The sequence below is a fragment of the Mastigoproctus giganteus genome, chromosome 5, assembly GCF_048544385.1.
Source record: "Mastigoproctus giganteus isolate SK-2022 chromosome 5, ASM4854438v1, whole genome shotgun sequence".
NCBI lineage: Eukaryota > Metazoa > Arthropoda > Arachnida > Uropygi > Thelyphonidae > Mastigoproctus > Mastigoproctus giganteus.
Window position 1 is genome coordinate 52353380 of NC_143579.1, and position 17232 is coordinate 52370611.

General features: G+C 36.9%; 1 protein-coding gene across 3 annotated transcripts in view; it reads left to right on the top strand.

Moving 5' to 3' along the window:
- Prp39 (pre-mRNA processing factor 39) overlaps positions 1–17232 on the top strand; it is a 201037-nt gene that overhangs the window by 102062 nt on the left and 81743 nt on the right. For all 3 annotated transcript variants that reach the window (XM_090374021.1, XM_090374024.1, XM_090374022.1), the window contains one exon: positions 5080–5247. In XM_090374021.1, the coding sequence (XP_090230147.1) occupies positions 5080–5247 (168 nt within the window). The remainder of the gene's footprint in view (positions 1–5079; positions 5248–17232) is intronic.

Here is a 17232-nt window from a genome sequence, read left to right on the forward strand (position 1 = left end):
AAACTTCATTTGCCACCTCTCAGCCCATCTGTTCAACCTTTCCAGATCCTGTTGCAGCAGCATAGCGTCAGTAGTGTCCTTAACGACCCTGCCAACCTTTGTATCATCTGCAAACTTAGACATTAAACTTGATATCCCATCATCAATATCATTCATAAACACCGAAAACAACAATGGACCCAACACTGAACCTTGAGGAACTCCACTAATAACATTAGTCCACGTTGAGCAGTGTCCATTGATTACCACTCTCTGTCTTCTGCCACTCAACCATCCCCTTATCCATAGCAGCAATTTGCCTCCAATGCCACACTGCTCCAATTTGTGCAGCAGTCTTCCATGTGCAACAGTATCAAAAGCCTTTCTAAGATCCAAATATATAATATCAAAGTTATTCCCTGCATCCAGTTCTTTTGTGACTACATCATAGTATTCAATCAAATTGGTCAGGCAAGACCTGCCCTTAACAAAACCATGCTGCGTCTGAGCTATAACTGAATTCTTGTCTAGATGATCCTGCAGTGCTTCTTTAACCAGTGCCTCCATTAATTTACCTGGAACAGAAGTTAAACTAACAGGTCTATAATTACTTGTGTCAGCCTTTGATCCTCCTTTGTGAATTGGGGTTACATTTGCACATCTCCAGTCTATGGGTACCTCCCCTGAGTCCAAAGAAGCTCTCATAATTATGGCTAGGGGTTTGCATACTTCCTTTGCTGCCTCCTTTAATATAACTGGATAGATCCCATCCACCCCAGGTGCCTTTTTTATGTTTATCCTCAACAATCTCTCCTCCACTTTCCTCTCAGTTATTACAAAATCATCCAGCTCACTGCCACTGTTTACTTTACCTACATCATTCTCCTTCCTGAATAACTCCTCATGCGTGAATGTAGATGCAAAATACTCGTTTAGATTGTTAGCCACCTGAGCAGGATCCTCAACTGTTGAACCATCAATATCCAGTGGACCAATCTGATTCATCCCTTTCCTTCTCGAGTTCAAGTATGTAAAGAACTCCTTTCTGTTTTTCTTTGCATCCTTTGCCAAGGATTTTTCGTAGTCTGCCTTTGCCTGCCTAATCTCCTTTGTGACTTGGTTACAGACCAACTTATATCTATCATAGGCTTCCATGTCACCCATTAATTTGTATGTATCCCATGCATTTTTCTTCTCTGCCACATGTCTCATTAGTCCATCTGACAACCATTTAGGCCTAAACCTTGAACAATATTTCTTAGTTGGTATGTAAAGCCTGGTAGCCACCAAGATTAGTTCCTTGAATGCTTCCCATTTTGAGTTTGCTGTTGGTAACATCATCAGTTGGTCCCACTGTATAGAATTTAAATACTGTCTCAGACCATCATAGTCGCCTTTACGAAAACAAAAACCCTTCCCTTTACCTCTGATGGTAGTTACCTCCTTGAGTAAATCCCACTTCAACACACTGTGATCACTGCCACCTAGTGGTTCATTTATCTGCAGGTTCTTAATGCATGAAGAATCACTACTGATAATCAGATCAAGAGTATTGCTCCCTCTTGTTGCCTCACGAACATGCTGATGTAGAAAACAATCATCCAATAAATCCACAAAAGCCTTGCTAGTGTGCGAGTGACCAACCCACAAATTCCAGTCAATATCTGGGAAATTAAAATCCCCCATTATAAGACTCTCTGATTTACTGGCCCACTCTATTTCCCTGTACAATATATTATTATACTCATCAGAGTCATTAGGCCTATAGCACACTCCTACTCTCAATTTTGATTTCCCTATGCTTATGTCACACCAAACTGACTCGACACTGCCCTGTCCATCGATGTCAACTGGCTTCACTTCCTTTGACTTTATGTGTTTCTTAATTAATAGCATAACCCCTCCTCCCCTCCTGTCCTGTCTATCCTTTCTATATACATTGTATTCCCCAAATTCCAGTTCTGCATTACTTATATCTGTGTGACACCACGTCTCTGATATCCCAACAATATCTGCCTTTGATGTTTTGAGCAATACCTCAAATTCATCAAATTTATTTACCAAACTCCTAGCATTGGTGTACACGCAGGTATACATGCACCTGTTTCTATTCTTAGCTACCCTAACACAACCCATGTGTTTACTTGTAACGCAATGACTACCAGCAGTCTCTGAAATATCCTGCATCTTGTTTTTCAGACTTCTGCTCATTTGAATAGAAGCAGTGCAAGAATCACTTCCACCTCTGCCAGTGGCTACTGTTAATCTATTAGTCCTTGTATCCCCCCCAACTAGCAGTTTTCCGACCCACCTAACACTGCCTCGACAGCATCAGCAAAAATTCTTGCACCCTTTCTATTTAAGTGTATCCCATCCCTGTAGAAGCAATCTCTCCTGTTAACAAGTACAGTCCAAGCTGAAAAAAATTCTACCCCTTGAGCCTTGCACAATCCCTCCAGGGCCGAATTGATCGACAAGGCTCTCATCATATACTCCTTCCTATCGTGTCTGGGCAGAATTGCAGACACTTTCAAGTTCAACCCTAATTCACGGCTTTTTTTCAACAGTGACCTGTACTTGCTAAGTAATTCCGCCGGTCTCCTACTCTTAATATCATTAGTGCCAACGTGTACAACTATATCACCCTTTGTGCCCTTAAAAGATGATATCCGCTCTACAACGTCATCAACCTTTGCCCCTGGCAGACATACCCTGGTGCTATTCCACCTATCCTTTTTACAAAGTATGTTCCCCGTTTCCCTGACAATAGTCACCAACAACTACTAGTTCCTGTGGGACCAGCGCATTCTGCCTAGGGGGCTGCCCCTGTGTTGCCTGATGACCAAGTGCAAGCTCTGGCGTTGATGTGGGCAGCTGAGAGCTTGATGGGCCCCTCAATTTATTTCCTTCGAGGGCATCCACCCTGTCCTTCAAGGTCTCATAAAGGCCCATAACAATGCTGAGTTGTCGCCTGATTTCCTTGCACTCCTTACATCGTGCACACACAAAGACATCCCCCTTGGCAGTATCATGTCCCGTACCCGACTGCTCCGCAAACATCAAGCAAACAGTGCATTTTAATAGACTGTGATTCAGAGGGCAACTGCCCCCCTCAGTTCTCCCCTGAACCACAGCACTCCCATTAGCTTGAGCCTTTTGCTTTGCTGCTCTGGTCAGAGTCATGATTCCAATTTAATTCAATAAAATTTAAAACAAAAATTAAATCCTTAAGTTATATCCCAAAACAGTTATGTTATATATATATATATATATATATATATATATATATATATTTTTTTTTTTTTTTTTCGGTATCTAGTGTTCCCTTTATACAACTTCCGTATCACGTGTACCACTATAGTTATGTATTAATTATTTGTTACGATTAAGTCGTTATATATATTTATAGAGTTAAAAATACAATTTAATTGACAATAAAGTTTATCAAGATTAATAGATTTACTGATTAATTGACAATATTATATTATGCAGTATACTACACTAAGCTTATGCTATCGTGTAAAAATGGCGGGAATTCACGAACGGTATTTCTACGGACTCGTAAGTATTGATTCGAAATCTCGCTATCTCAATTTAGACTAAACTAAGGATCCTGCCTAGGTCTATAATCTACTTATAGAAGATAATTTGATATAACAATTGGTTAATAAATCGACTAAATTTGGTTAAAAGACCTCTCGTTCAATTTGTGACACGTGGATTTGATACCGTTACCGATACTAAGTAATATCTACGAAATCTCTGTCTAAGTTAAACTTTAAACTAAGTATCGTAACTAGGAATATAAAGCTACTCTAGAAAAAAGTTAATATGACAATTTAAACTAATAAAGCAGAAAATAAATCAGGAATAAAGAAATATGCAGTTTGACTAGTTATAGATTGTCTCTAAAATGCCACTGCAATAACAAACGATATACAACGAGATGCTGGATTGGGATGTGTATGGTGCCTTGGACCCTATCACAGATTACAAATGGGATATTGCAATAGGCAACCTCACCCAGGTGAAGTTGTCTGCTGCTATACATCATTACATATATGCTATTAGGATACCATTGTGGGGTCGAGACCCCCCCCTCCCACCACCAAACTTCCACAAAGAATAGTGTAGTAAGATATTTCAATTTTATTCTGGATTTTAACGTGTAAATCAGCTTGTCAAAATAAACTTGTACACATGTAAAAAATATACAACAAACCTTATGAACCAGCTTGCCATTGGTACTGGTACATTATGGCCTGAGTAGCCAATGTTGCAAAAATTCCCATTAGGTATCATTTGACTTCCCTTGAAATATGAGTCTACACCCCATAAAGATTTTGTAGATAGTTTATTTTCATTCTATGAGGATGCATATTTTTCCAAAATTTAGATTGCAAAGTAAAGGTCGATAAATATCTTCCTTCGTTAGGTGCGCAGTCACTGTTATGAGATAATATATTTAATCAAGTTTTTTGCATTGCTGTATTTTTTTGGATAATGAATCCAGTTGCTTGAACTTTTGGTTTTTAGGATTTTAATGCTTTGAACTATTTTTAATGTTTTTTCTTCTTCATAGCATTTTCTTTTGTTATAATATGATTTTGATTCAGTCTTTGTTTACTATTATTTTTGCATTCTGTAAAAATAGTTGAACAAAACTAGTAGAGTTGTATGTTTGAAAACTTAATATAAGTTTAAATAATCATGCTTTGCTTTGCACCGTATAATAAAAGTGATGCTGGATTTCTTCATAATGGTAACAGGGCTCTTTTTGTCTAGATGATAAAATCGAATGCACAAATCAACTTATAATTTTATTTCTTTTTTATAACATAGATGCAGAATCATTATTTAATGATAGCCTTGAATTACATTAAAAAAAAAATTGAATTAAAAATGAAATGCAGACTCACTCTAAAATTTAAGTATCTTTTTTCACCAAAGCTTGTATGTATCAGTGCATGATAAAATGCTAAAATAGTAAATTATGGGAGGTTTATGTTTAAACAGAGAGAGAGAGATTAATTTTTATTTTAAAAAGATCTGTTTGTTAGAAATTTTTTGTAATGAAATTGGACAATGACTATTTCACAGATTATTTGAGAGATCTATAGAACCTGCTGGACGTGAATTTCGTTCTGATAGATTATGGGATCTTTATATTGGTTGGGAACAAGAAAGTCACAATCTGAAGGAGGTCACAAATATTTATGATAAGGTGCTAAATATTCCTACTCAACTTTATAGCCATCACTTTGAAAAGTAAGTTTCTTTGGAATATATTTTTGGTTTATATGCAGTAAAATTTCCACTTAATAAACCATATCTAACAAAAACTTTCCTTTTGAAGTATCGTTGTCCTAATAACATTTATAATGAGCATCCCACCCTCTAATAGTGATATTTCTGTACTAACAAAACACTTCTATATGTTCACTATGCTCATATTTTCATTCTTACCCTAATTCATGTCAAAATAACATTAAATCTGTGTGCATATTATTTCCTGAGCTTTTCCCTTAAGTTTTAGACTGAAAAACGTGATTAAGTTAATACAAAGCATATCAAGGTTAGAGTTGAGGGCAAATCAGTGTTACTATATCCCACTAAGGCAAAGTGTATTTGCATAACACAACACAGTGTGCTATGCAGATTGTTGTCACTGAATGCTTGCATGATTCTTATTTAAACTAACAGGTAAAAACCTTTCACCGAGTACAATTTTAGAGACACCACTTTCCACAAAATCACATTTATGTACACGCTTTTAGTGAACAATACTTTTGCATAAATATATGAACCAGTACAAACCAGTATTATAAGATTGTAAAAGGTTAATTTAAATAGGGTGTAGTGAAATTCACACTGTTCTTATATTTCTGCCATTTTGCTTATTGGAGGCTTGAAGTGGTGAAACCCATGTTAGTCTCCAGAGCTAAGTTCCGGTCAACCCTTTCCATTCTCTTCCATCATGCAGTATGACTGATGACTTTTAGTGATGGACATCAGGGCGAGATCTAATCTTCCTTGCATTTTGAGGGTACAGCTCTAAAGTGATGTTCGCAGGCCGGCTAATTGCTAGCTAATAACTCTTTAGGAGGCTTCAGGATCAGCTAGTGTATAATCTTGCTACCTCTACTCTGTCAGATAGTCACTGGAGGGAGGCTGAGTGGTGTGTATGCCGGAGGGAGGCATTGTCGAGGCCACAATATGTCAAGGATCTTGGTATATTCTTATCATGTGTACGCCATATCTAAATATTTCATTACTTCATACAGCATGTTCCCCCCCCCCCTTTTCTTACTATTGAATACATCATGAATTGTCAAACTAATAGAATAAGCTTATCTGCGAAAAGATCTAACCCTCCCAAACACTTCCTAGTTCATTTCGCAAATATATACGTGGTCTCAATTCTAATCTGAACAATGTCCTTTTCCACTTGCAGTCTGCCAAACCCCGTGTACTTTTTCTGACAGAATCACAGTTATCAGTTGATTCAACTACTGCCCATTTCAGTTGCCCAAATTATTCATTATATGATTCCTTTCGTCTCAAAGGTGGTACTTGTGCTTATGTCCTTTCCGATATTCCCTGTCAGAGACTTGGTAATTTGGAATGTCCTCTTTTCGATCTTCTCTGGCTTAAAATCTCTCTTCATTGTCAAATTCATCTGTTATCTCTACCGTTCTTCCAACTCCACTAATCACTTGGAGCTCTTTGACTTCCTGTCTTTGCAACTTGACTTTCTCCAGTCCAACTTTCCTAACAGTGAGGTAATTTTCCTTGGTGATTTTAATGTTGACAACTCCAGCTGGTGGAGATGCCGAGGCTTTTGCAATTACTAATGACCTTGCACAGATTGTTCATTTACCTGCAAGAATACTGGACAATCTCAACCATACAGCCAACACGCTTGATCTTTTTCTCACAAACAACCCTACACGTTCTAAGTGAGTGGTCCTTTAGGCACCTCAGATCACAACTTGGTGATTGTCTCGTCTCCAATGGAGCCATTATGTCATGGCTATTCCCAACCTTCTGTTTGGCCTTACAAGAATGCAAAATGGGATGACCTGCGAGATTTCTTTTCTACTTTTCCTTGGTCAGATTACTGTTTAAATACTTCTGATGTCAACATTTGTTCAGATCGTGTCAGTGAAATTATTCTTGTAGGAATGGAATCCTTTATTCCACACTCCACATTAAAATCTCGTCTCTTATCAAAACCCTGGTTTTCCAATAAATGTGCTAAGACTGTTCGAGAGAAGAATGTTGCATATCGTAATTAGCTTGTTTCCAATTCTTCAGCTTCATTTTCTGCCTACACCAAAGTTCGCAACAATTATAAAGCAGTTATCAATCGGTCCAAACTAGATTTTGAACAGGCTAAGAGTGAAAAACGTGCTTTTTCCCCCATTGATAGCCGAGCATTCTGGTCTCTTGCCAAAGCTATTGGCTGCAACTTTTGCCCATCTGTGCTCCCACCTCTGTCAAAACCAGATGGTTCTGTTGCCACTTCAGCCGAGGATAAAGCTTGACTTGCTAGTATCCCATTTTTCTTCCAACTCATTTATTAATGATCTTGGAAAAACACCTCCCACCATTCCCAACACACTCCATTCAATGCCTCCTTGGTCTTCCGTTAAAAAGATGTTAGAAGGATTTTGACGAATCTTGATGCTAAGAAAGCCGGGTCCTGATGGAATTTCTCCACTTGTTCCGAAAACCTGTGCTCCTGAACTTAACTCCTGTTCTTTGCCATCTTTTTTCACTTTCTTATTCCAAAAGGTGTTTTTCCTTCTGCTTGGAAATTTACTCATATCCAGTCAGTTCCTAATAAGGGTGACAAATCCCTCCCATCCAAGTATCATCCCATTGCAATTACTTCTGCTTTCTAAAGTAATGGAGAAATCAATTAACAGCCAACTCTTAAACTACCTAGAAACCTTCTGTCTGATCAACGATCACCAGTATGGATTCTGTCAGTGTCGATCCACTGGTGATATTCTGGCTTATGTTTCCCATTTATGGACAAATTCAATGGAAAAGTTTGGTAAAACACAAGTGGTTGCTCTTGACATCTCAAAGGCTTTCGATCGTGTTTGGCATAGAAGTCTTTCTAAACAAGCTTCCATCTTATGGTTTGCCAACTTTTTTTGTTGATGGAAGCTGGATGGAAGCTTCTTTCTAAACAAGCTTCCATCTTATGGTTTGCCAACTTTTTTTGTTGGTTATCCAGTTTTGTCTCTGATTGTTCACTGAGGGTGATGGTAGATGGCTCTCTGTCTTCTAACTTCTCCACTAATGCTGGTGTCCCCCAAGGTTCAGTTCTTTTCCTCTTGTATATTAATGACCTTCTTCCATTGACTGGAAATCCTGTCCGTAGTTTTGCCGATGATAGCGCATTGCATTCCACATTCCATTTTGGGAAACCTTGCCCTGCTCAATCAGATTCAACTTCTTGAATATCCGCTACGAATTCCTTAAATGCCAATCTCCAGGTAATTCTCCAGTGGGGCAAAGACAACTTAATCGATTTCAATCCTTCTAAAACTTAGTCTTGTCTTATATCTCGCAAAAAGGATTCTTCTGCTCCTATGCTTATCTTTGGTGGCACTCCAGTTTCTAGGCGAGTTTATATATCTATTTTGGAGATTACCCTGACTTCTAATTTCTCTTGGGTCAAGCACATTACAAATATTGCTTCCTCTGCATCTAAAAAACTTGGTTTTTCTCTTTCGCTTTAAGTGTTACTTTTCTTCCAAACAGCTGTTCACTCTGTACAAATTGCAAATCCGTCCTACCATGGAATATTGTTCCCACATCTGGGGCAGTGCCCGAAGACCTCTCTCAGGCGTCTAGATTCCATTCAGAAGAGGGCAGTTAGGTTAATTAATGACTCGTCTCTAATGGTGTCTTTCCACTTGCTATCTCGTAGACGTACTTTTTCTGCTGCATGCCTTTTCTACAGATACTTCCATGGGCACTGTTCTTCTGGATTGGCTTTTATAATTCCCACTCTCTTTCAAAACAGTCCAAACACGTGCTGCCAGCAGCCATCATCCATTTACTGTCCAACTTCAAACTCACAGAACCAACTTTTAATCTTCCTTGTTTATTCATTCAACTGCCGCTTTCTGGAACAACCTTCCTCCATATGTATTTCCTGAAAATTGCAGTCTACAGAAGTTCAAGTCTAATGTCAACAAATATCTTTTCTCGTCTTCTCAACCCAAGCATGGTACTAAGTACTACAGATTCTAATACCTCATGTTTGGGGTATTCATAAAAAAAAAAAAATTAATAATTAATACTTAAATGTGTAAATGTTAGTATATATTAATAGATTTGATAGTTCTTTGGTTTGATTTATATTATCTTTAATTGTACTCAACTTGCTTGATTTGCAGGCAGATGCACTGATTTAAAATTCATTTAGAATTAGAATTGTTAAATAATGTAAGGATGCAAACTGTTTGCATATAACAAAAAAAAAAAAAAAAAAAAAATCACTTATACTCTCCCATTAGCTAACAAGTGATTATTCAATTTTGCTTTGAACTGAACCAAACTCCTTACTTTTGGCCACCTTGGCAGATAATTTATTCTAGTAATCTACAACGTGCTGCTAAGAAATAAACTTCAAGCTTCAGCCTTCTGTTATTCCCAAAGACTTCATATTGTACTCCCTAGTTCTTGTCTCTCCAACAGGAAAATATACTTCCTTATCTATATTAATTTTCCACTTCGGGGCCTTCCTTACTTCCTATTTTGCTCTTCTTCTTCTTCTTCTTCTTCTGCTATTCCTTCACTTCCCCCCCCCCCCCCACCAAATCAAGTTGCCAAGGTTTTCTGTTCACACCTAAGCCATTCTCCATTTGGATCTCAATTAGTGACACTCACCAATTTTGTTGTCCTCTGAACCCTCTTTAGAAGCCTTTTTTTTTTAGGTGTGGCCTTCAGGCCTGAATACAGTATTTCAAATGTGTTGTTGCAGTCAGAGAGAATTATATAGAAGGATAATGACATCTTTCTTTCTGCTTGTCATATAAATCACAGAGAACATTGTGCCCTTTTCTAGCCATCTCGTTATTTACACTACATGATAAATTTAATATCTGATTGCATTGTAACCCCTAATTCTTATCGTTTTGAACCATAACTCCTTCCCCCAGTTTACAATCAACTCATGGATTTCTGCTCCCCAAATGTGAAAATTTATATTTAGAAGCATTAAATTTCATTTTCCATTTTTCCCCACCATCTCTGCAACCAGTCAAAGATATTGTGAATCAGTATTGCTTAGTTCTGTTCATTAATGAGCTTTCTGAAATTAAATCATCAGCAGACTTTGACTATTTTCATTGTACTTTCTTGTCAATATCATTTAGTAAAATAGAAGTAGGTTCCCAACTGATTCCCAAGGGCTTCACTTGCTGCACTGATACAATGAAGAATATCAGTTTGACTTCCTTTTCTCTTATCTTTTAGTCAGCTCCAGATCTAATAAAGGATCCTGCCAGTAATCCCAAAATTGCTCCAATCTATATAACAGCCCTTTGTGGTGAGCTGTGTTAAAAGCATTACTGAATTGTTTCTTGCATCCAATTTTTTTTATAACTTTGTCACAGTAATTAACCAAGCAAACCAATCTTGCCTGACCCACCTGGTCAGGTAAGACCTCCTATTCATGACTCTATGTGATGATCATAAGTATACACACTGTGTTGTTGTCCTGGAAGATTTTTCCAAGTTCATATATATTGGGCAAAGTTTCAATACCTGCTAATTAGATATATTGCAGACAAATACCAAGTAGTAGTAATGGCAAATGATGAAAGAAAACAAACTGTGTTCTTCCACTTAAACCATCCCTTTATTCATAGCAGTAACTTGCCCTTAATGCCACATTGCTCCAGGTTATATAGCAGTCTTTTATGTGCAACAGTATCAAAAGCCTTCTTGAAATTCAAGTAAATGATATCAAAATAAGTTTTTGCCTCCAGTTCCTTGGTCACTGCATCATAGTAATAGTATTTGCCATATAGTGCAAGGAAGCCACAGGCTTTAGTTGCACTGACAAAAAAAGGAAAAAAACTAAGCAGATAAGGAAACACAAATTATATACTTCCCTCCTCACTCAGGTAAGTATCCAGTTAACCTTTGGATTTATTCAAACTGCCAGCCTCAAATGCTGCGAGAGCAACTTGTTCCAGCTTTCAACAACTCACTGGCTAAAAAAAGAAACTTCCTATGATCTAATGTAAACCTCAAGCCCTGTAATTTGAATTTATGACCCCTAGTTCTGAAATTTAGAACAGTGAGAATTCCACGTTCATTCATTTTACTAATCCCTCAGAGCCTTGAAAACCTCCACTCAGATCACCTCTGAGGTGCCTTGTTGCCAAGCTGTAGCCCACATAATTGGAGTCTTTCCTCATACAGTTGTCCTTCTTTCAATCTTACCACTTGAGTTGCCCATCTTTGGACCTTTTCAAGAAGCTCAATGTCCTTTTTCAGATGATATCTCCATATTTGAACACAGTATTCCAAATGTGGTCTTAAAATTGCCTTACAGTTTAAGTATAAGGATTATGACTTCCCTATCTCTACAGGATAGCGGTCAATAAATTGTAACTCCCAGACACTTGGGGAATAGCAACCCACAAGTGTAATTTATTTGTGGGTTGCTATTCCCCAAGTGTAAGATCTTGCATTTAGCAGCATTAAAATATAGTTGCCACTTCTCTAATAATCTTTGACGTTTGTTTAATCCTGAAGGAGTGCTGCTTGGTACTGATCATTAACGACTCTGCCAGTCTTTACATCATCTGCAAATTTTGACATTACAGCTTCTATTGTCGATCACGTTTATGAAAATAAGAAACAACAGTGGTCCAAGAACCAATCCTTAAGGGATCCCATGCCTGGCAGTCATAGAAGCCTAACAGTTGTTAAGCTAACAGGTCTGCAATTACTCATGTTGCCTTTTGATCCCCCTTTATGAATTGGGGATTGTAGATGCAAAATACCTATTCATTTTGTCCACATTTGCACATCTCCAGGCGTTAGGGACCTCCTGAATAAAGGGGATTCAGGGGAGGTCCCTATGGACTCTGAATGCTCTCATAATTATAGCTAAGAGTTTGCTTTCCTCCCTTAATATAATTTGATAGATTTCATCCACCCCAAGTGCCTTTTTTATGTCGATCTTCAACAATTTCTCCTCCACTTTCCTTTCAGTTATCACAAAGTCCTTTAACTCCTCATTAGAGTTTGATAAACCTTTGACATCTCCTTCCCTAAAGAATTCCTTATGTATGATTGTAGATGCAAAATACCTATTCATTTGTCCACAACCTGAGCAGTATCATCCACAGTTAACCCATAGGCATCAAGTGGCCCAATGTGATTCAACCCCCTTTCTTCTACTATTAATGTAAGCATAGAGGTTTTTGCTGTTTTTATTTGCCAGAGATTTCTTATAATCTGCCTTAGTTTGCCCAACCTCCTTTATGACTTGATTACAGACTAGTTTATATCTACCACATTTTTCTGTAACACCTGATAATTTGTGTCCCCCACGCACTTTTCTCCTCTGCCACATGTCTCAGTAGTCCACCTGATATCAATTTAGGAATAAGTCTCAAACAGTATTTAATATACTGGCTTTGAATACTTTCCATTTAGAATTTTCTGTTGGTATCATCATCAGTTGGTCCCACTGCACACAATTTAAAAACTGTCTGAGAAGCTGCAGATTTTTAATGCACTAAAAATCACTGCTGATAACCAGATCAAGAGTATTGCTTCCCCTTGCTGTCTCTCTCTCTCTCTCTCTCTCTCTCTCTCTCTCTCTCTCTCTCTCTCTCTCTCTCTCTCTCTCTGACATGGTGCTGTAGAAAGCAGTCATCTAAGAAATCCAGAAAAGCCTTGCTAGTGCGTAGTGACAACCCACAAATTCCAGTCAACACCTGGAAAGTCAAAATCTCCCATTCTGATTTGCTGCACCACTCTGTTTCTCTATATAGCTGTTTGGTATACTCATTACAGTCATTAGGCCTATAACACACTATAACAAATCCATGCTGTTATTGCAGTATAATTTCATGCCTGTCCACATAGTTCTGCATTACTTCTTTAACCAGTGATTCCATTATTTTCCCCAGAATAGACAAAACTAACAGGTCTCTAATTACTCATGTTGCCTTTTGATCACACACTCCAGTCCATAAGGACTGGAGTGTGTGAATCCAAGGCTGCTCTCATAATTATAGCTAATGGTTTGCTTTCCTCCTTTGCTGCCTCCCTTAATATATTGGATAGATTCCATGTGCTGCACATTGGCTTTTTATGTCCATCCTCAACAATTTCTCCTCCACTTTCCTTTCAGTTATCACAAAGTCATTTAGCTCATCTTTAGAGTGATAAACTTCTGGCATCCTCTTCGCTAAAGAATTCCTCAGGTGTGAAAATAGATGCAAAATACTTTTATTCAATTCGTCTACAACCTGAGCAGGGTCATTAGCATTAGTAGAGGCATGTGATGCAAGAAGCAAGCTTATTTAGCATCAGCCAAAAAAAACTAGCAACAGTTAACCCATAGATGTCATGTGGCCCAATGTGATTCAACTGTTAATATAAGCATAGAAGTCCTGTTGTTTTTCTTTACATTCTTTGCCAGAGACTTCTCATAATCTGCCTTAGCTTGTCTAACCTCTTTTGTCACTTGATTACAGCTAATTTATATCTACTGTAGGTTTTTGTATCACCTGATAATTTATATGCATCCCATGCACTTTTCTTCTCTACCATGTGTCTCAGTAGTTCATCTTACATCCATTTAAGTCTAAGCCTTGAACAGTATTTCTTTGTTGGTATGAAAAGCCTAGTAGCTTCTTTGATTACTTCCCTGAATACTTCCCATTTAGAATTTTCTGTTGATAATATCATCAATTGGTCCCACTGTGCACAATTTAAAAACTGTCTGAGACATCTGTAGTCACCCTTATATGAAAGAAAAATTTGTTGTGTTAGGTGATAGGAACATTACTTTAACATTACTGGTTGTAAAATTTTAAAACAGTAAAAATGATAAGCGATTAATAAATAACAAAGAACACGGCATGCAAAAATTACAACAAACGCGATATGCACAAGTTATATACAGAGTAATGAGTTTCTGAAAAATTTATTTACATTTTTTATATGATTGAATATTTCGTTAAAGGGGAAACACATTTCACCATAATAACACGGAAATCCACAGAATTCTACCTATCGGAACTATCGCAAATGCAATAAGATCGAGTTAACTACTGGATTATAACTGATTACACAACAGAAAAGCCCAATAAACCAGGAACTGCAAATTGTTTTTATTGTTTTATGTTAGTGATTCCAGAAATGTGCTTTAGAAAAATATCATGAATATGATAACAACTAGCGAGTCAACAGTGGGGTTTCACAAAAAGGAATGGAAATGTTGAAAATTACATCTAAAATAATAGCATGGTTTCCCAGGACAAAAGCTCAAAAATAGCATGTTATGCGAGACTTCCCAAGAGTCTCAAATTGTGTTATATAAGTACCATGTTGTACAAGGATTGTCGCAATTTGTCAATCGTGTTAGAGCGAAACTGTGTTGTATGGGAGTTGCCTGTATTTGGATCTTTTAGAAAGATTTGCCAGGCCATCCCAATTTCATTGAAACTTATGAACAGAAATTTGCAAATTATTTATTTATTATTATTTTTTACCCCATACGTAGGCCATCCTTATATTGTAACTTGAAGTACTTAATGGATTTTTGTAAAATTTTATATTTAGTACTTTTAGAAAGATTTGTTGAGCCATCTGAAATTTAATTTACTAGTAATGAAATAAACTAGTAAATTAATTTACTACAATTAAAGTAATGAAATTAATTAGAAATCTGGCAATTATTATTTGTTTTTTAATACACTTCATAGACCATCCATATACCATATATTGTAGCCAAAGCACTGGATTTTGCTTATTGCCATGCACTGATTGGAGGAATGAATTGGCAAAATGGTGGATATGCAGAAATGAAATTTTTTGGTTTGCACATAAGTTGCTCTCTGAGAAGCTCGTTACTTTGTTATCACTACTAAATATGTACATCATGAATTATTACTATTTGCTTATTATGTTAATCACAATAAAAGCATGAAATATGTTTATTTCAGTTATTAAAATCGAGGAAGAAATATAAAGCACATTATGAAATTGCATTGGCATACTACATCTGCAGCACAGTTGCTGTTTGTTTAATTTATTACATCATAGCGCATGAAATACTTTGTAATAACAGTGTGTTTAATGCATTGTAATTACAAAGTATTACAAAACATTGAGTGAATATTAGACTGTGAGGTATGTGCAGTGAAGTAAAAACGATACTTTTATATACAGTAACCCCCCCCCCCCCAGCTATTTGCAGTCGCTGATTTAATATAAAATGAAACCTAAAAAAAAAAAAAAAAAAAAAATAATATATATATATATATATATATGTGTGTGTGTGTGTGTGTGTGTGTGTGTGAATTTTAAAGCACTGTGAACATTTTCCACCATAAAAATTATGGGGGTGGCTAAAATCATCTTGCCCAGTCAAAACAGCATTTGATGGGTGGTGGTGGGGGGGCAGTGACAATCATGAGCACTGATGTTTCCCACTAATTCTTGTTCAATACGTGTTATGCGCTTGTCATGGAAGGTTTTTTCGTTTGCCTTTAATTGATTTGTGTACAAAAGTGAAAACTCTAGCATTTTGCAGTGTTAGTGTAAACAGACTTTTTTGGGTGTGTTAACAGTTAAAAGAAAGTGACTTTATTGTGGACAAGTTCTTTTCTAACCCCTACGAAAATATGGTTACGAATAACAAGGAAATTGTGAAAAGATCAAAGAAGGTGGTGGTTAGTGAGTAAAATTGAGTTATTAGACAAAATTTATAATGGTGGAAGTGTCTCGCCAGTGGCAAAACATTATAAAATCAATGAGTCGACAGTATGATCAATCAAGAAATTGGAAGAAAAAATCCGCCGTAATGTCTGTGAAAATGTGCTAAATTGCTTCAAAAATTTGCTCTGTAACTTGTGATGTTAAATTAGGAAAAATGGAAAAGGCTTTAAATCTGTGGATAGAAGACTGAATTTAAAATAAAATTCTGTTAAGTTCACTCATCATTTGTGAAGAGGCAAAACACCTTTATTAACACTTTAGTGAAAACTAGTGATAGCACTGGTGGGATAAGTTTTTTTTTTTTTTTTTTTTAGCTAGCAAAGGCTGGTTTGAAAGGTTTAAAAATCGACCTAGAATTACTCTTGCCTTATAGGCAAATCCAAAAGGAATTCAATAAAAAAATGAAGAAACAAACTTTGATTAACAGTTATTTTTCACCTAGCAACCCATATTCTTGATATGTTTTTGAAAGGTTTGTTTGAAATTTCTAATAAATGGTGCATTTATTAGAAATTTTGATACCTTATGCTTGTATTTCACTATAATATTATGTAGGTACATTACTGTAATACATACATAGAAAAAATTTTAGACTAGTTTTTCTTATATATTTCATACTTTGGAACGGAACCCTTTTGCAAGGGGGTATCAAAAAGTTCGTACCATGACCTAGATAAAACATCAGTAGGAAGATGCCGTTTTTAATATAAGTTTTCTACATATTCAATAACTAACACGCGAAATTTCATTCCTGTAGGTGATCGTACATAAGAGCTGGAGCCCAGAATCTGAGGAAGGACGCTATGGTTGACAAAGTGGAGTATCAAGTAGTGATCAAGTTCCTGCATATGCAGGGCAAGAAAGCTCAGGAAAGCGGCAAAGAAATGAAAGCTGTGTATGGGCAGAATTGACCATCTTGTGGCACTGTAATAAAGTGTAAACAGGAGTTTGTGTGGTCGTACAAGTGTCTTTGACGAGTCAAGAGAAGGAAGGCCATCAACATCCACAGACATTTTGTGGGACAGTTGCAATGGTTGAGCAGCTGGTGCTGAGTGACAGACATGTGACAATTAATTTCATTGCAAATGCAGTGGAAATTAGTTATGGGTCTGCTCACGGCATTTTACATGACCATCTGCACATGTCTAAGGTTTCCGCATGATGGGTTCCAAGATTGCTGATGCCTTTGCAGAATGTCGAATGCAATGTTCTCACCAGCTGTTGGATTTGTGTAATGCGGATGTTGAGAACTTTTTT